Raw genomic sequence first — 20,730 nt, 5'->3', positions numbered from 1 at the left:
ATCAGATCCGCGTCTCCTGGCGGGAACGATGGAGGAAGAACCACCACGTCACTCTTCAGTGTGTCTGAGCTGAAACACACGTCATACTGCTGAGTAGATTTCGAGTAAGACCAGGTCCCGTCAGGGTGGGAGGTGATGACTGGAGTGCTGTACTTGCTGAAACTTCCAGCTGCCTTGTAACATTTAACTGCTAATAAACTGATGAGGCTCAATAAAAAGAGGAGAGAAACCGCGATGATGGCGACGAGCAAATAGAGATTTAAATCAGAAAAGTTCTTCTCCTGCACCGGCGCCTGTCTGAATGTTGTCTCTGCGTCATCAATCATCTCAGACACCACAACATCGATGGACACGGTGGCTGAGAGAGGAGGTTCTCCATGATCACAGACCACGATCACCAGCGGATGGCTCCTCAAGTCATTGTCACTCATCCTCCTCTTGGTCCTGACTTCTCCAGTGCTGCTTCCGATTCGGAACAGGTTGGTGCTTTTGGGCTCAGAGATGTGATACGAGAGCAGCGCGTTATAACCAGAGTCTCCATCTACAGCTCTGATCTTGGCCACAAAGTACCCCGCTTCAGCAGAGTAGGGAATGTTCTCAGCGTTCACAGAGCCGTGCTCAGAATAGGGAGGGAGAACAACAGGACTGTTGTCGTTCTCGTCCAGGATGAACACGTTCACGGTCACGTTACTGCTGAGAGGAGGAACTCCGGAGTCTGTAGCCTGGACCACAAAACTCAGCTGCTTCACTTCTTCGTAGTTAAAAGTCTGCAGGTTGATTATCTCACCGCTGACTGAATTAATATTTAAAACGGATGTCGTGGCCACGTCTTTACTGCTCCCGTCCAACAGCGTGTAAGTTACTTGTGCGTTTTCATTGAGATCAATATCATGAGCGCTTACTTTGGTCACGCAGGTCCCGCTCGGACTGTTCTCTTTTATATAAGCGACGATGTTGGGTTCGTGGAACCGTGGCGCGTTATCGTTCACGTCCGAAACCTGCAGCGTAACCGTGGCGGAGGTCGACAAACCTGGGCTCCCCTCGTCGGTGGCTGTAATCACAAGTTGGTAAAAAGGGTCCTGCTCCCTGTCCAGAGCTTCTGCCACAACTAAAGAGTAGTGGTTTTTATAGGAGGAGTCTAGCTTGAAGGGCGAGACCCCCGCGATGGCGCTTCGCACAGCGCCGTTTCGACCCCCGTCTCGGTCGTTAATCGTGATCAGGGCCACGGCGGTTCCCGGCTTGCTGTCTTCCCGCACCGGGTTCAGCAGGGGCGTCACCGTGATTTCTGGCGCGTTGTCGTTGACGTCGACGACCTCCACCAGAACTTTACAGTGGGAACTTTTAGGGGGCGCGCCTCTATCCACCGCCTGCACGCGGAACTCCAGATGCGCGTTCTCCTCGTAATCGATCGCTCCCTTCACCTCGATTTCTCCGGTGTCGGGAACGATCGAGAACAACTCGTTAATTCTCCCCTCACCTTGGCCGAGAAAGGAGAAGACAATTTCCCCGTTCACGCCCTCGTCTAGATCTGTGGCGGACAGGGAAAGTATTCTGGTTCCGACCGACACGTTCTCCACAACTCGGACCTTGTAAAGCGGCTTGTCGAAGACCGGGCTGTTGTCGTTAAAATCGGTCACGCTGACAACGATTTCGATGCTTCCGGATCTCGCGGGGTCGCCTCCGTCCAGGGCGGTGAGCAGCAGGGCCATTCTGGACACCTTCTCCCGGTCCAAAGGCTTCTGGAGCACCAGTTCCGAGAACGCGCTCTGCCCCCCGTCGCTCTGTATGTCCAGAGTAAAGTGCTCGTTGGCGCCGAGTTTGTAGGTTTTCAGCGAGTTGCGGCCGACATCCGGGTCTTTCGCGACCGGCAATGGAAACCTTTCGCCCGGACTCGCGCTTTCGGGGACATTCAGCGTCAGAGACCCGACCGGGAACTGCGGCGCGTTGTCGTTTACGTCTAAAACGTTTATTTCTATTCTGTGCAAAGAATGAGGGTTCTGGACGAGAGCCTCCAAGTTCAGGGCGCATTTCACATTACCGCCGCAGAGCTCCTCCCGGTCGATTCGGTCGTGGACGAGGAGGACGCCCGTCCTGGCGTTCACGTCGAAATACCTCTTGCCGGGTCCCGACAGTATCTGAAACCGCCGCGATTCCAGTTCGTGCGCACTGAGGTGAAGGTCCTTCGCGATGTCCCCCACCGCGGTGCCCTTGTCCGCCTCTTCTGACACGGAATACGTAACCTGTCCATGCTGCGGGTCGAATAAACAAAAGAAGACGGCTATCCGGAGCCAGGAACATTTCCCGTGTTTGGACATATCCATGGCCTCTCGCGCGTCTTATATTCAATCGAGTTGCGGATTTTTATAGGATGAACGATTTAAAAAAAATGACAAAACAGATGTCCTGCAGCACTCGGTGTTTTGAACGAAATAACCCAGAGTGGCACAGAAGGAGGAACAAGAAACCGAAGGTGGAGTCCAATAAAATTACAGTCACGGTCTACAGCGACACCGCGCGGTTTCTACGCGTCATTTTGTCCAGATACATTTTCAGGAGTGCAATATGACAGCTAAATACAGATATAAATAGAAATCCATGAAAAATATCCCTCGTTAAAAAAAAGTACGTCGTTGTACCTATATTTATATATTGTTATAAATGTTCCCAAAGCAGTATTTAGTGTAAAGGTAAATAGTTTTATTCAGGTTGTACATCCTGTCTATGAGCTACTCAATTTGTTTTAGTGAGACTTTTTTACACTTAAAATATTGACGGAAATTTAAATGCGTGAAACTCTTTAAAATTTTTAACAATTAAATGGTGAAAAATATAAGTAAAAAACTTATATAGAAGAATGAATATATTTAGTACTCTGACATGCTGTAGTAACAAAGTGAAAAGCTCAAAATAAGATAAAGTACAAGGCTTCTAAGTCACATATCTTATAATACTTATAATGCATATTTAACCTGTAAACATGTATTCTATAATGCAACATCAATTTGTAACGTTTGCACTGAAATGAAAGTATATACTGTCTATATTTTACACACAAGCTCAGACAATAGACATTCAGTCAGTATTCCTTTCAGCATCTTCCGGTTGAAGCAGAGTCAAGAACGTGGTGCAGACCATGTATATTCTCTAACAGGAGGCGGAGTCACCGTGATCATTGCAAACAGCTATCACCATAGCAACAGCAAACAAAAGTAACAAAGAAGAAACAAATGTATCATCAAAATATGAAAACAGCTGACACATTTACTTCTCAGTTGAACACACCTACAATTTCTGCAGCATCATTGCAGTTGATATTTTTTTGTATTTTGGTTGATAATGAGGAGTAAAATGATTTTTCTCGTTACTTATCTGTATCAGTTATTTTGTCAACTATTTAAATGTACAAATATAATATGCTACATTTCTATCAATTCTAATCAAACAGAGCAGTGTCAATTTAAACCAAAAATACTGTTATTTTGCTATTTCCAAATGAAGCAGACTTTTTAAGTTGAAGAAATATTGAAATTGCTTAATTATTATTTTTTTTTTAGTTCAGGTATTAAAATACTCATCAGCATTGCTGGGATGTACTTTATATTAGTTGAAACATGGATGTTAAAATTAAGAGCACGTAGTAACTCCACAATGTGACGAAATAAAGTTCTGAGCATGAACACACGTCAACGACTTGACATGATTTTTACAACCCAATCAAAGGCAGCAAAGTAGCGTTCAAAACAAGTCAACAACGCCGATGTATTGGTTAATGATGAACATGTCTAATAGTATACATTTAAACAAAAAAAACGCAGCTTCCGGACAATCATTTCAAACACAACATGCAGGAAACCTCAGAGTAGCTGTCCACCAAAATAGTGCTGAAACAACATAAAACCATGGTGCCGACATCAAACGACAACTTGATCATAAAGTATCATTTAAAATGGAGTCAATCAGCGTTGAGTCTTACCTTTACTGTACTCGGGAGGGTCTGAGTTCGGTTAAAAGTGTCTCCTCCATTAATACTGATCAGATCCGCGTCTCCTGGCGGGAACGATGGAGGAAGAACCACCACGTCACTTTTCAGTGTGTCTGAGCTGAAACACACGTCATACTGCTGAGTAGATTTCGAGTAAGACCAGGTCCCGTCAGGGTGGGAGGTGATGACTGGAGTGCTGTACTTGCTGAAACTTCCAGCTGCCTTGTAACATTTAACTGCTAATAAACTGATGAGGCTCAATAAAAAGAGGAGAGAAACCGCGATGATGGCGACGAGCAAATAGAGATTTAAATCAGAAAAGTTCTTCTCCTGCACCGGCGCCTGTCTGAATGTTGTCTCTGCGTCATCAATCATCTCAGACACCACAACATCGATGGACACGGTGGCTGAGAGAGGAGGTTCTCCATGATCACAGACCACGATCACCAGCGGATGGCTCCTCAAGTCATTGTCACTCATCCTCCTCTTGGTCCTGACTTCTCCAGTGCTGCTTCCGATTCGGAACAGGTTGGTGCTTTTGGGCTCAGAGATGTGATACGAGAGCAGCGCGTTATAACCAGAGTCTCCATCTACAGCTCTGATCTTGGCCACAAAGTACCCCGCTTCAGCAGAGTAGGGAATGTTCTCAGCGTTCACAGAGCCGTGCTCAGAATAGGGAGGGAGAACAACAGGACTGTTGTCGTTCTCGTCCAGGATGAACACGTTCACGGTCACGTTACTGCTGAGAGGAGGAACTCCGGAGTCTGTAGCCTGGACCACAAAACTCAGCTGCTTCACTTCTTCGTAGTTAAAAGAGTGAACACTGTCTATCTCTCCTGTTAACGAGTTCAAGTTCAGGAATTTCGACCCGCTGTTACTGCCGGTGTCCACCAACGAATAAGTTATTAGGCCGTTTTCGTTAATGTCAGAATCGTGTGCGGTTACAACTCCTACTAACTGACCGGCCGCGCTGTTTTCTTTGACGTAGAAGTGGAGCACTTGTTCAGAAAAGCGCGGCGAGTTATCGTTCACGTCGGAAACGTGCACCGTAACCACGGCGGAGTTGGACAGCGGCGGAGTCCCTTCATCTGTGGCTTCTATGATTATGTCATACTTGTTCTCTCGCTCTCTGTCCAGCGGGCCCTGGACCTCCAGGGAGTAATAATTCTTATAAGAAGACGTGAGGCGGAAAGGCGGGGACCCCGAGATGCTGCAGTGCACCGCGCCATTCCTACCGCTGTCTTTGTCGGTGACGGTCACCAAAGCCACAGCTGTGCCGGGTTTCGTGTCCTCTCTCACGCTATTCATCAGTGACGTCACGGCAATCACCGGCGCGTTGTCGTTCACGTCTTCGATCTCCACCAAAACTTTACAGTGGGTGCTTTTTGGCGACTGTCCCCTGTCTCTCGCTTGAACACGCAGCTCCACGGCAGAAGCCTCCTCGTGATCCAACGAGCCTGTTAACCGGATCTCCCCTGAACTGGAATCAATCGCGAAACCGTGTGAGCGCTTCGCGTCGTTGCGCTCGATTATGGAATACGACACCTCGCTGTTCGGCCCGTCGTCTAAGTCGCCGGCGGAGACCGTAACGACGCTGGAACCCGCGGCCAGGTCCTCCCTCACCTTCACCTTGTACAACGGCCTGGCGAACTGCGGCGCGTTGTCGTTTATGTCCAGCACGTTCACCACGAGCTGCACCGTCCCGCTGCGTGGAGGCGTCCCCCCGTCGATCGCCCACAGCGTGAGCTCCACGACGGCCTCCGTCTCCCGGTCCAGGGGCTTGTGCAGGACCAGCTCCGCGGCGACGCCGTCGTCCTCGGCCTGCGTGTCCAGGGAGAAGTGGCCGTTCGGGCTCAGTTTGTAGGTCCGAACCGCGTTGCTGCCGACGTCCTTGTCGTGCGCGTTCGGCAAGAGGAACCGTTCGCCAACCCCGGCGTTTTCCGTGATGTTCAGTACGTGGGTGTCGACGGAAAAGTACGGAACGTGGTCGTTTATGTCCAGCACCTTGACCTCCACGCGATAGACATTCACGGGGTTGTGCGCCACGACCTCGAGTTGTAAGGAGCATGTTTTAATGGCGCCACACATTTCCTCGCGGTCGAATTTCTCGGCCACGAACAGCGCGCCGGTTTTTGTATTCACCTCGAAGTATTTCTTGTTGGACGGCGACACGATCCGAAGCGCGCGGGACCCCAGGTCGTGAAGGCCGAGGCCGAGGTCCTTCGAGAGATTCCCAACAACAGTCCCCCTGTTCACCTCCTCCGAGACAGAGTAGACGGTCTGACCGGAGGACGGATCGCACAAAGAGAGGAGGCGGAGGACAAACAGCGCAAATATCCCTCCGTCATCCACACGAGCCATGGAGGCGACGGGCTGAAATGAACTCCGGGAAGAAATAAAAGAAGTAAAAACTGTTAAACGTTGAGATTTAGCGAGTTCCCAGCGTGGCGTGGATGAATATGAAAGGTGCCATGTTCATAGTGGGACTGGCAATGCTGGGGGAGGAGCGAGGGGGAGGGCACACCAAGTTCTGACGTCACGACGTCAAAATACTGACGGTCTGCAGCGACCCCAAGTGTAAATTAAAAAGCCCGGCAGGATGTCCTGCGCGCAAAGGTTGTTTTACGTGGAGTCTGCGCTTTTCTGCTGATCAAAAAATACGAATTATTATTTCGTGTACCCAGGACTGACCGCAAATCTTTCAATCGTGAATTAAAATATCTTACATTGACCAAGCTGGGAACAGGTAGTGAGTTTATATTGGAAGTGTGATTTCAATAAACGTGTCACAAAGTGCAGCACCACTTACAATAGCAAAAATATTAATAATTTAAATACACTAAAACCAAGCATAGAAAACAGCAATCTAACGATGTGTAACATAAAACATATTAACAAAAGGTATCCAAAAGCTTGTGTAAAAATGATAAGTGATAAACTGTGATATCTGCGATGTACACATTGCAGTTTAAAACTCTAGTAGCCTAGTGGGTACCAGAAGACCCAGGTTCAAATCCCACTTACTACCATTGTGTCCCTGAGCAAGACACTTAACCCTAAATTACTCCTGGGGGGACTGTCCCCTGTAACTACTGACTGTAAATCGCTCTGGATAAGAGCGTCTGATAAATGCTGTAAATGTTCAAATGTTCTATAAGATCATAATTCCATGCATTCTCATTCACCAGATGAATTAATCTATTTCTTATGTTCTACATAATTCTGGCGGTATTATGCGCTGTTTTGAATTCTCTTCTGCACCCTCACGTGATACTAAAAAGGCAGGTGGTTGTCGCTGTCCATTCGCGTGGTGCTGAATTTTAGAAAACTGTCAACTCACAGAAACGCGACCAAGCACAGTCGTGTATTAACTGGCAAACCGGGCGAACGCACGTTAGTAAAATAATTCTAAGGAAATACCACAAAACCCACCATCTCAGAACTTCAACAAACACAAATCGAACGTCAATGACGTTTTATTTTCCACAAGTTTGAAGTTGACCTGGCACTATTTGTTTTCATTTGATTGATGATTGATAGATACTTTTGACAGCAATTGACAGCAATAAGCGATTTCGATTTGAAACCTTTTATATTCACATTCAGAATTCTGTACTGAATGTATATTTTTTATTGTTTCATGAGCCTTACCTTGGTGGTACTGGGAAGAGTCTGGGTTCGGTTAAAAGTGTCTCCTCCATTAATACTGATCAGATCCGCGTCTCCTGGCGGGAACGATGGAGGAAGAACCACCACGTCACTCTTCAGTGTGTCTGAGCTGAAACACACGTCATACTGCTCTGTAGATTTGGTGTAAGACCAGGTCCCGTCAGGGTGCGTGGTGACGACTGGAGGTCCGTACTTGTTGAATCCTCCATCTGTCCCATGACATTTAACCACAATGAAGCTGATGAGACTGAACAAGAAGATGCTCGACACGGCGATGATGGCGATGAGCAAATAGAGATTTAAATCTGAAAAGTTCTTCTCCTGCACCGGCGCCTGTCTGAATGTTGTCTCTGCGTCATCAATCATCTCAGACACCACAACATCGATGGACACGGTGGCTGAGAGAGGAGGTTCTCCATGATCACAGACCACGATCACCAGCGGATGGCTCCTCAAGTCATTGTCACTCATCCTCCTCTTGGTCCTGACTTCTCCAGTGCTGCTTCCGATTCGGAACAGGTTGGTGCTTTTGGGCTCAGAGATGTGATACGAGAGCAGCGCGTTATAACCAGAGTCTCCATCTACAGCTCTGATCTTGGCCACAAAGTACCCCCGCTTCAGCAGAGTAGGGAATGTTCTCAGCGTTCACAGAGCCGTGCTCAGAATAGGGAGGGAGAACAACAGGACTGTTGTCGTTCTCGTCCAGGATGAACACGTTCACGGTCACGTTACTGCTGAGAGGAGGAACTCCGGAGTCTGTAGCCTGGACCACAAAACTCAGCTGCTTCACTTCTTCGTAGTTAAAAGAGTGAACACTGTCTATCTCTCCTGTTAACGAGTTCAAGTTCAGGAATGTAGACACGCTGTTGTCCCTCAACGAATAAGTTATTAGCGCGTTTTCGTTAGTGTCAGAATCGTGTGCGCTAACGACCCCTAGTTGACCGGGTTCACTGTTTTCATTCACATACAAATTGATAATTTTTTCGGAAAATATTGGCGCGTTATCATTGACGTCAGAAACAGATACTGTAAAGATGGTGTAGTTGGAAAGAGGCGGAGTCCCTTCATCTGTAGCACTGACCGTGACGTTATATTCTGGATATTTCTCTCTATCCAGAGCACCGCTGACCTCTAAGGAATAATAATTTTCATAAGAAAGCTTCAGTCGAAAGGGGGTGGAGCCTGCGATGTGGCAGCGCACCGCGCCATTTTTACCCGCGTCTTTGTCAGTGACAGTGACCAGGGCAACGGCCGCGCCCACTTTAGCGTCCTCGCTTATGCTGCTCGTCAGTGACGTCACCGTGACTACGGGCGCGTTGTCATTCACGTCCGTGATCTCGACCAGAACTTTACAGTGGGCAACCTTGGGCGACTGTCCCTTGTCTTTAGCCTGCACTCGCAACTCCACAGCTGGGTTTTCTTCAGAGTCCAACAGTCTTTTCACCGTAATCTCCCCGGAAGTGGCGTCAATTGCAAACATGTGCGATTCCTTTTCATGGTCCTGGCTGAAGAAAGAGTACATTATTTCACTATTTAGCCCCTCATCTGGGTCGGATGCGGACACGGTAACGACGGGAGACGATACAGGCGCGTCCTCTGGTATTTTCACTTTGTAAAGGGGCTTGCTGAACACCGGCCTGTTGTCGTTGATATCCAGCACGTTAACGACGAGCTGCGTGGAACCGGATTTCGGCGGTTTCCCCCCGTCGGATGCGTACAGTACAAGTCTGTGTTCTGCCTGCTTCTCTCGGTCCAGAGGCTTTAGTACCACCAGCTCGGCAGACGCGACACCTCCTTCGTGCTGAACATCCAGGCTGAAGTGTTCGTTTGGGTTCAGTCTGTAGGTTTTCACCCCGTTCGTGCCCACGTCCGCGTCGTTTGCTTTAGGCAGCAGAAATCGATCTCCTGCAAGAGCATCTTCCGTAACGTTAATGACGAAATAGTCCACGGAGAAACGAGGTTCGTTGTCATTAAGGTCCAGAATGTTCACGCCAACCCTGTAAATGGCAGGAGGGTTGTGCGCAATGGCCTCTAGGTTTAAAACACATTTCTGATTCGCTCCGCACACCGACTCGCGGTCAATTCTCTCGCTGACGACCAGGGCGCCGGTCTTCGCGTTTACCTCGAAATATCTCCCGCTGGATCCGTGCACAATCTGGAAGGCGCGGGAGTCCAGGTCCTGGACGCTGAGGTTTAGGTCCTTGGCCACGTTTCCGACCACGGTTCCCTTATTCGCCTCCTCGGAAAGGGAGTACACGGTCTGACCAGAAGACGCGTCCGGCCACGTCCAACAAAGGACGAGCAGAGGAACAAAGACATTGCCCCACAGATCCATGGATGCTGGGGAGCGACGGATCACACACACGCCAGAAACTAAGTTCGTTTCAGGATGAGAGACGAGTACTCAGCAAGAACATGAAACGCGGCCATATTTGGATTGCTGCATTTAAAAAAAAAAAAAAACAAAGCGAGATCTGAAGGCGGCACTATATAACGTCAGCGTGTTTCACCAAAAAAAAAATCCCCTCCTCAAAATGACGGTCTGCAGCGACACCAACTGCAACTGATAAATAGTAAGACTTACACGGTGTTGGACGCACAACGGAGCTCACGTGAAAGAATGACGTAGAAATATTATTTATTAATAATACCCATGTATCCGTATTCGTCTGTGTGATTCTGGAAGTTCGAATGATTTTATGGGGAAATTCGTGAAATTGGTCGTATTCATTAACAAATTATTTGATGTGGCTGCCATGCTGACAATCAGCTACATGCTGCCTAAATTATAGAGAATGGAGGAACCACATTGTTTAACCACATTGTAAATTGTAGATTCAATTATGGTTATTAAAATTACCATACCATACCATACAATCCCATACCATACATACCATATTTGTTTATATAGCACTTTAACACAACCAATGAGCTGACCAATGTGCTGCACATTAAAATAAAAAATTAAGTTAAATTACCAGGAATAGTAAAGACGTGGACAGAAAGTTCATTAAAATTAAAGAATGAAAGAAAACAGAATAGAATAAAATAAGAGAAACATGCCATTTGAATTAAACAAGGGGTTGAATAAAACAGAAAATATTTAAGGAAATATATTTAAAGAGTTATGAAAGGACTGGCTAAAATGACGAATCCAGCTATAATTGCGTGCTAGTTAAAATCAAAATAAGGCTTTAAAATATGAATTAACGGGACAAAAACGTCTTTCGCCATGTGAATGTAATTGAAAAGAGCAATTGGCCTGCCATGGCATCAGATGATAAAATCATTAAAGTATGAGAATAAAAAATAAATAAAAATCAGCAGTGTGTATACGACGAGTGAATGCATCAGGTACCTTGATGGGTCTTCTTCAATAATCGTGTTCCTCAATGTGCATCAGTTTGTATCCACAACCTCAATCTTTCCTTTCTTCCAATTAAAATGCATTTATCGCAGGTTGATGGGACCACGTACAAAAACGCAGGACTTTGGAACGATCTCAGGAACAGGATGGGAACCGACGAGAGACGCATTATGCTTGCTTACTATTATAAATTAATCACGTGCATTTTAACCTCTTGGTGTTAAAGTTATTTAAAGTTAAAACCCGAAACAATATGAACATAAATACATAGCACGTACCTTAGTAGTGCTGGGGAGAGTTTGCGTCTGCTGGAAAGTGTCTCCTCCGTTTATGCTGATGAGATCCATATCTGCTGGCGGGAAAGATGCCGGGAAAACGACACCGTCACTCTTCAGTGTGTCTGAGCTGAAACACACGTCATACTGCTCTGTAGATTTGGTGTAAGACCAGGTCCCGTCAGGGTGCGTAGTGACGACTGGAGGTCCGTACTTGTTGAATCCTCCATCCGTCCCATGACATTTAACTACAATGAAGATGATGAGACTGAACAAGAAGATGCTCGACACGGCGATGATGGCGACGAGCAAATAGAGATTTAAGTCAGAAAAGTTCTTCTCCTGCACCGGCGCCTGTCTGAATGTTGTCTCTGCGTCATCAATCATCTCAGACACCACAACATCGATGGACACGGTGGCTGAGAGAGGAGGTTCTCCATGATCACAGACCACGATCACCAGCGGATGGCTCCTCAAGTCATTGTCACTCATCCTCCTCTTGGTCCTGACTTCTCCAGTGCTGCTTCCGATTCGGAACAGGTTGGTGCTTTTGGGCTCAGAGATGTGATACGAGAGCAGCGCGTTATAACCAGAGTCTCCATCTACAGCTCTGATCTTGGCCACAAAGTACCCCGCTTCAGCAGAGTAGGGAATGTTCTCAGTGTTCACAGAGCCGTGCTCAGAATAGGGAGGGAGAACAACAGGACTGTTGTCGTTCTCGTCCAGGATGAACACGTTCACGGTCACGTTACTGCTCAGTGGGGGGATCCCCGAATCCGTGGCCTGGACCTGAAAGTTGATATTTTTCACCTCTTCGTGGTTGAAGGACTGCACGCTGTGAATTTCTCCCGTCGCCGGGTTCACGCTGAAGAAAGCTGACGTTGGCGCGCTGCTCGTGGACGTGTCCAACAGGGAGAAAGTCACGCGGGCGTTTTCACCCACGTCAAAGTCGTTTACAGACAGCGTCAAAATGCTGCTGCCCGCCGGGCTGTTTTCCTTCAGGTACGCATTCATCACAGGTTCCGGAAAGCGCGGCGCGTTGTCGTTTACGTCGGAAATACGCACCGTGATCGCCGCCGTGCTGGAGAGGGGAGGAGCCCCTTCGTCTGTGGCGGTTATAGTGATGTTATACTCGGACCTCGTTTCCCTGTCCAGCGCCTCGTTTAATATCAGGGAGAAGTATTTCCCCTGCGACGATTCCAGCACGAACGGCGACCCGCCGGATATGGCGCACTTAAACTGCCCGTTTTTACCCCCGTCGCGGTCTTGGACGGTGATGAGTGCAATTGCGGTGCCTTTCGTTGCGTCTTCTCTCACCTTGTCTAAGAGAGAGGAGAGCTTAATGTCTGGAGGGTTGTCATTCAGGTCTAATATTTCCACCAGAACTTTGGTATGAGACGCTAGTGGCGTTTGGCTTCGGTCTTTGGCCTCCACGCGGATTTCATACGAACTCGTCTCCTCGTGGTCCAGGGTACCGGTGGTAATAATTTCCCCCGTGCTCTGATTAATGGCGAATTTATCTCCTATGCCCTTCTGGCCCTGTTTAAACGAATAAACGATCGCGCCATTAACGTCCTCGTCGATATCAGTAGCAGTGACGGTGAAAACTGCGGTACCGACCGGCACGTTCTCGTTTACCTGAGCTTTATAGACAGATTTAGAGAAGACCGGGGCATTGTCATTAGCATCTAAAACATTAATAATGATCTCAGTCGTTCCTGATTTCGGAGGTTTTCCTCCATCTACTGCTGTCAGGATGAGATTTACAACTGACTGCTTCTCCCTGTCGAGAGGTTTCTGCAGCACCAGCTCAGCAGATGGACCTCGGTCAGCCTCATGATGCACATCCAGGTTAAAATAGGGATTGGGAGAGAGTTTATATGATTCTATGGAGTTGCTGCCCACATCGGGATCCTCGGCGCCTAGTAAAGGAAACCTGGATCCACCTAAAGTAGACTCAGCTATCTTAATATTTTGCGATTTGGATGAAAACACTGGCGCGTTGTCGTTTATGTCCACGATCTTCACCAAGACGCTGAACATCTTTAAGGGATTGTTCACAATGGCTTCCAGGCTCTCCGTACAGGAGTCACTGCTCGGACAAAGCTGCTCTCGGTCTATCCTTTCAGTCACAAAGAGCGCTCCGGTATTTAAATCCACGTCGAAATGCTTCTCCGCGTCGCCTGAGATGAGATGAAGCATGCGCCTTTCCAAATCAGATACCTTTAGATTCAAATCCTTCGCGAGATTTCCAACAAATGTTCCTGGGCTTACCTCCTCGGAGACCGAGTAAATAATCTGAGCCGACAGACCTTCGTATAGGAGGAACAAAAACAGTATCCCGAAATGTCGCCTCTTCTTGAGCATATTCATATTTTGTGTCTCGATCCAAACACACAGCTAAAAAAAAATCACGTTCATATGATGTGACCCGAATCCTTAAAAATGCTTAACATTAACAGAAAGGCAGAGTCGCGCACCGCGCATTTACTGCTCTTCCCTACGCAGACATGATTATTGTCCCGAAAATGGGCTGGGTTTCATGGCGAAAGGACGAGTAGAGTTTAAGCTTCATACACGGTTAGTGGGTGACACCCAGCGGCAGGAAGGATGAACTTTGAACTCCACTGCGCGATCAGTCCCCGGCTTCGCGCCTTGAAGGTTTCAGCACCACGGACAGCACCGCAGCGGCGCCAACCACAGCCGCATGCACTCGAGAATGTAGCTCAACTAAAAACCACGGTAAATAAAGAAAAGACATCTGTCTATTTTGTGCGAATTTAATTAAACATTTTTGAAATACTAAAATAATTTTCTGAACTCGCTAGTTTACTTTTTTTTTGTTGCAGAAAAGTTGTAGGACATAAAACCAAGTACAGACAATTTGATGTGAATCATAGAAATAAGGAAATGTATGTTCTGGCACACAATAACATAAAATACTTCTTCAGTAATATTTGAAAAATGTCTATAAAATTGGTGGTTTTAAAGTAACACACACACACACACACACACACACACACAGACACACACAAAATGGATTTTGCTGGTGAACACTGTCGTCTAGTGGAGGCTGACGTACAGAATCGAAGTTCTGCTGCTAAATTTTACTCAAGGCAGACATTTACAGTTTTGTCACGTTGTGTGGCATGGCGGAGCGCTGTGGTCTAGTATTCGTTGCGCTTTAACCACGTGAGAAGTTCCCTATCTGAGCATGCGTCACTGCACCAAATCCGCGGCTAGGGCGTTTCCTTCAGAATGTTTTAGTTATTTTGATTTTGGTTCTTTTTATTATTTTTTTTATTGCTGTATCTTTTGGGTTGTCACTGAGTCAGTAAGCGTTGCTAAAAATACAATACACTGTGCATTTGTAAGTAATTTTTTTTATTCTAATAAATCAGCATGGAGTTCAGCATTTAACACAATAATCCTTTGCACACTCACCACCAAGCTGGAGCACCTGGGACTCGGCTCATCTCTCTGTCAGTGGGTCTCCAACTTCCAAACAGGCAGACCACAGGCAGTAAGGATGGGCGGACATGTCTCAGCCTCCATCACTCTCAGCACTGGAGCCCCCCAGGGCTGTGTTATGAGCCCCCTGCTTTACTCACTGTACACATACAACTGTACAGCCACTACTAACTCCACCACCATCATCATGTTTGCTGACAACACCGTCGTGGTGGGCCTGATCTCTGATGGCCTACCTGGAGGAGGTTGGAAATCTGGTTAACTGGTGCCAGAGGAACAATCTCCACCAGAACGTCAGTAAAAGGAGTTAATAGTGGACTTCAGGACCAATCAGGAGAGGACCTACCAGACCAGTCATCAACAGGAGCCCAGTGGAGAGAGTGGACAGCTTCCGTTACCTCGGTGTTCACATCATGCAGGACCTGTCATGGTCCTGTCACATCAACACCATGGTGAAAAAGGCCCGGCAGCGTCTCTACCACCTTAGATGCCTGAGAGACTTTAGACTGCCCTCCAAGGTGCTCAGGAACTTCTACTCCTGCACCATAGAGAGCATCCTGATGGGAAACATCTCAACCTGGTTCGGGAACAACACCATGCAGAACAGGCGAGCACTACAGAGGGTGGTTCGATCAGCCGAACGAATCATCCGTACCAAGCTCCCTGACCTTCAATCTATCTACAGCAAACAGTGCTGTACCAGGGCCAGGAAGATAGTGAAGGACCTCAGCCACCCCAACAATGGACTCTTCTCTCTTCTGCGATCAGGGAAGCGCTTTCGCTCCCTGAAGTCCAACTCAGAGAGAATGAGGAGGAGCTTCTTCCCGCAGGCTGTCCGAGCTCTCAACAACAACACTACATAGAACTCCTACACACTCTGGACTCTTTGCACAAAATCACTCTGCGCAAAATCTTTGCGCTTTTTTCTCTTTGCACAATCTCTGCATTTTTTACTTTTTGTTTATCTTATATATTATCTTTCATTCATTTGCACACCTCCACCCTACCTGTTACAAATATTTTATGCTAAAGATGTAAAAGTGTAATATTTGGTTATAATTGCAATATTTGCATATTGGTTCACTGTAGACTTGCAACATTTGCAATACTGTGGTCTGTAGTAGTCGCAAAAAGCATTTCACTGCATATCATATCGTGCATGACTATGTATGTGACAAATAAAATTTGAATTTGGTGTGTCAGTGTGAATGTAGGAGTATGAGAAACATGGGGGAGGGGCAGACATCGCTGCAGTAGGATGGTGCTGAGGTACTGAAAACTAAAACGCACAGCTTCTGATTATTGAGACAGAGTAATATAATATCATAGAGGCTGGTTGGTCCCCTTAAAAGTATTCAAATTGACTCATGATTTTGCTTTGCACATTTTTTCTTGCATCCTATCTATGCTGACTGAAAGTGGCTTTATTACAGGTCTGTCAAGATCCAGTCCAGCATGGGCTACTCCGGGTCCGGAGTTTCATGTTGGTCCTGTGTTATTATGTTTCCTGATTTTTTCCACCTATGTTGGATTGTATAAAGCTGCCCTGTTCATGTCTGTTCGCCTTTGGGTCGTTGTTTGGTGATGTTTCCCCTGTTGTGTCATCATGTATTAAACCCCTGTCTCGTGATGTCATGCGTATGTGTCCTTCTTTGTCTCTATGTCCTGCCAGCATGACAAGATCATTGTTCTCCTTTGCTGCACATGCTTTTTGATCTAAATGTGCTTATGCACACACTAAATGAATTTACCTTCAACCTGTTTTCTAAATGTTATGATCTACATTTAATGAAATCTTCTGATGACTCTGATATGACCTCATAAAAATTGTTGTTAGAGATTATCAGAATATTTCTTACCAGAAAATACATGCAATCAGTGATTCAGCCCAACTTTTATAAGATAACGTGCATGCATTTTGTAATTGGATGGGTCTTGTTCTCTGATCATTTGTTCAGTGTTCATTATTTTTCAGAAGGTCCCTTACACTACTTCTGAATAGCAGGTGCGCTCCACCACAACTTTTCCTTTTTTATCCAATTGAAAAACAATACAGATGAATGATTGTATTGTAACTACATGCTGGCCGCACTGAAAATGCAGGAGTTTGGAACAAACCTTGGAGCAGGATTGGAAACACCTGAGACAGAATCCTTTTGCGCGTCTATTTACCCTAAAATCATTGCATGTCTTACATCTTATTAACAATGTTTTTTTGTTTGGATTGTTAAATATTTTAAATCCCAAACAAAATGAACATAAATACATAGCACGTACCTTAGTAGTGCTGGGGAGAGTTTGCGTCTGCTGGAAAGTGTCTCCTCCGTTTATGCTGATGAGATCCATATCTGCTGGCGGGAAAGATGCCGGGAAAACGACACCGTCACTCTTCAGTGTGTCTGAGCTGAAACACACGTCATACTGCTCTGTAGATTTGGTGTAAGACCAGGTCCCGTCAGGGTGCGTAGTGACGACTGGAGGTCCGTACTTGTTGAATCCTCCATCCGTCCCATGACATTTAACCACAATGAAGATGATGAGACTGAACAAGAAGATGCTCGACACGGCGATGATGGCGATGAGCAAATAGAGATTTAAATCAGAAAAGTTCTTCTCCTGCACCGGCACCTGTCTGAATGTTGTCTCTGCGTCATCAATCATCTCAGACACCACAACATCGATGGACACGGTGGCTGAGAGAGGAGGTTCTCCATGATCACAGACCACGATCACCAGCGGATGGCTCCTCAAGTCATTGTCACTCATCCTCCTCTTGGTCCTGACTTCTCCAGTGCTGCTTCCGATTCGGAACAGGTTGGTGCTTTTGGGCTCAGAGATGTGATACGAGAGCAGCGCGTTATAACCAGAGTCTCCATCTACAGCTCTGATCTTGGCCACAAAGTACCCCGCTTCAGCAGAGTAGGGAATGTTCTCAGTGTTCACAGAGCCGTGCTCAGAATAGGGAGGGAGAACAACAGGACTGTTGTCGTTCTCGTCCAGGATGAACACGTTCACGGTCACGTTACTGCTCAGTGGGGGGATCCCCGAATCCGTGGCCTGGACCTGAAAGTTGATATTTTTCACCTCTTCGTGGTTGAAGGACTGCACGCTGTGAATTTCTCCCGTCGCCGGGTTCACGCTGAAGAAAGCTGACGTTGGCGCGCTGCTCGTGGACGTGTCCAACAGGGAGAAAGTCACGCGGGCGTTTTCACCCGCGTCAAAGTCGTTTACAGACAGCGTCAAAATGCTGCTGCCCGCCGGGCTGTTTTCCTTCAGGTACGCATTCATCACAGGTTCCGGAAAGCGCGGCGCGTTGTCGTTTACGTCGGAAATACGCACCGTGATCGCCGCCGTGCTGGAGAGGGGAGGAGCCCCTTCATCTGTGGCGGTTATAGTGATGTTATACTCGGACCTCGTTTCCCTGTCCAGCGCCTCGTTTAATATCAGGGAGAAGTATTTCCCCTGCGACGATTCCAGCACGAACGGCGACCCGCCGGATATGGCGCACTTAAACTGCCCGTTTTTACCCCCGTCGCGGTCTTGGACGGTGATGAGTGCAATTGCGGTGCCTTTCGTTGTGTCTTCTCTCACCTTGTCTAAGAGAGTGGAAATTTCAATGTCTGGAGGGTTGTCATTCAGATCTAATACTTCTACCAGAACTTTACAGTGCGACCCAAGTGGCGTTTGGCTTCGGTCTTTGGCCTCCACGCGGATTTCATACGAACTCGTCTCCTCGTGGTCCAGGGTGCCGGTGGTAATAATTTCCCCCGTGCTCTGATTAATGGCGAATTTATCTCCTATGCCCTTCTGGCCCTGTTTAAACGAATAAACGATCGCGCCATTAACGTCCTCGTCGATATCAGTAGCAGTGACGGTGAAAACTGCGGTACCGACCGGCACGTTCTCGTTTACCTGAGCTTTATAGACAGATTTAGAGAAGACCGGGGCATTGTCGTTAGCATCTAAAACATTAATAATGATCTCAGTCGTTCCTGATTTCGGAGGTTTTCCTCCATCTACTGCTGTCAGGATGAGATTTACAACTGACTGCTTCTCCCTGTCGAGAGGTTTCTGCAGCACCAGCTCAGCAGATGGACCTCGGTCAGCCTCATGATGCACATCCAGGTTAAAATAGGGATTGGGAGAGAGTTTATATGATTCTATGGAGTTGCTGCCCACATCGGGATCCTCGGCGCTTAGCACAGAAAATTTTGCTCCTGCCAAGGCAGACTCAGCAATCTTAATAATCTGCGATTTGCCCGGAAAACTGGGCGCGTTGTCGTTTATGTCCACGATCTTCACCAAGACGCTGAACATCTTTAAGGGATTGTTCACAATGGCTTCCAGGCTCTCCGTACAGGAGTCACTGCTCGAACAAAGCTGCTCTCGGTCTATCCTTTCAGTCACAAAGAGCGCTCCGGTATTTAAATCCACGTCGAAATGCCTCTTTGCTTTGCCTTTGACAATCTGCAGCATACGCGCGTCCAGTTCCGATATCTTTAGGTTTAAATCTTTTGCCAAGTTTCCAACAAACGTTCCAGGGCTTACCTCCTCGGATACAGAATAAAAAATCTGCGCCGACAGACCTTTGTAAAGACAAAGGCAAACGAAGAACAATATTCCGGAATGTCCCCTCTTCGTGAACAGATCCATAATTGTTTCGAATATATATATTTTTTCTTTATTTTCTAACCTTCCGGTCAAGTGAAAAATATCCAACTGACTGAATCCAGAATAAAAAGCTTAATATTAACAGCATCGTTCATTTTGTATTCTTCCACAAGCCGACATGACTATTCTGACCTGGAGAATGGGTTGGGTTTCATCGCTGTAGGAGGAGTTCAAGTTATCGTTTCATACACGGTTACAGAGTGACACCCTGTGGTGGTGAAAATTAATTTCAACTGGCCACAGCAGTAAATAACGGAGCGATCAGCACCACGGACAGCTCCAAACCTAACTTTCCTATCAATATTCGCCTGCAGTTTTACTGTTTTTGAACGGGTTTACTGTTTATTCTCACATTGATTCGACCAAAAAAATATCTTAGAGGAATGATGGGTGATTAATAGAATTTAGAAATGCTTTTTGTTTTTTAATAAATTAAACTGATAAGAGATTCATAGAATAAAATAATCATGTCATCATTAAATGATACGGGCAACAGTAAACAATAATTGTTGTGAATATTGCACATATTCTTAAAGTAATATGTGCAGTTTTTTAAACATTGATGGTGTTTTAATTGTTTACAGCTTGTCCTGATTTATAAGAAATAATAAACGTGTAATACAAATTCAACAATTCGTGTTTTGCTGGTGAACACTGGCGTCTAGTGGCGGCTGGAGTACAGACTCTGCCTTCTACTTTTAGTTTTAACACAAGGAAAGGCTTTTACAGTCTTGTCACGTGGTGTGGCAGCCATGACCGTTAGAGGGCGTTATGCTCTAGGTTTTATTGCGATTTAATCACGTGAGCATACGTCACTGCACCAGAGCCACCGGTCGGGCGTTTCCTTCAGAATTTATTAGATCTTTTCCTGTTTCGGGTGTATCTGTGTCAGTAAACGTATAAAATATACAATTTACTGCGCGTATTGGAGAGATTCATACTTTTATCTTAATAAATCGGCACAGAGCGTCAGTGTGAGGGAAGGAGCATGAGAGACATGGGGGAGGGGCAGACATTGCTGCAGCCGGATGGTGCTGAGGTATTGGAAACTGGAACACACTGCTTCTCAGAAAGGATTAATGAGACATGGAGATATAATATCCGAGGGCCTGGTTGGTCTTCTTATTTATTTTTTTTTGCTTTTGCACATTTGCTGCATCCTATCCAAGCTTTCTGAACTGTGGAACTGTGTTTCTGTAGCATTCTGGTCACATCGTCACCACACTTTCACTCCATCTCAGCCACACACCGTTCACATGCCTTACTGTAGAGCATTGATAACCTTTGCTGCACAT

At 46.6% G+C, this 20,730-nt stretch overlaps 3 protein-coding genes across 3 annotated transcripts in view; all 3 read right to left on the bottom strand.

Moving 5' to 3' along the window:
• The window catches only part of LOC114791987 (protocadherin beta-16-like), a 258,171-nt gene extending 244,383 nt beyond the window's left edge, over positions 1-13,788 (bottom strand). The window contains exon 1 of the mRNA XM_028982662.1: positions 11,297-13,788. Within this exon, the coding sequence (XP_028838495.1) occupies positions 11,297-13,666 (2,370 nt within the window). The 5' untranslated portion in view covers positions 13,667-13,788. The remainder of the gene's footprint in view (positions 1-11,296) is intronic.
• Positions 3,953-6,442, bottom strand: LOC114791992 (protocadherin alpha-2-like). The gene has a single exon (XM_028982679.1). It carries the CDS (start codon positions 6,341-6,343, stop codon positions 3,953-3,955), a length of 2,391 nt encoding a protein of 796 aa, XP_028838512.1. The 5' UTR covers positions 6,344-6,442.
• A 140-nt stretch (positions 13,789-13,928) lies between the features above and the next one.
• LOC114792164 (protocadherin alpha-5-like) lies at positions 13,929-19,560 on the bottom strand. Its single transcript, XM_028983066.1, has 2 exons — positions 17,023-19,560; positions 13,929-14,023 (listed from the first exon to the last, which is right to left on the bottom strand). The coding sequence occupies exons 1-2, from the start codon at positions 19,415-19,417 to the stop codon at positions 13,929-13,931; spliced, it is 2,490 nt and encodes an 829-aa protein (XP_028838899.1). The 5' UTR covers positions 19,418-19,560.
• Between the last annotated feature and the right edge of the window lie 1,170 nt (positions 19,561-20,730).

Source organism: Denticeps clupeoides, chromosome 6 (genome assembly GCF_900700375.1).
Source record: "Denticeps clupeoides chromosome 6, fDenClu1.1, whole genome shotgun sequence".
NCBI classification, from domain to species: Eukaryota; Metazoa; Chordata; class Actinopteri; order Clupeiformes; family Denticipitidae; genus Denticeps; species Denticeps clupeoides.
This window is presented reverse-complemented; position numbering and strand designations above follow the sequence as displayed.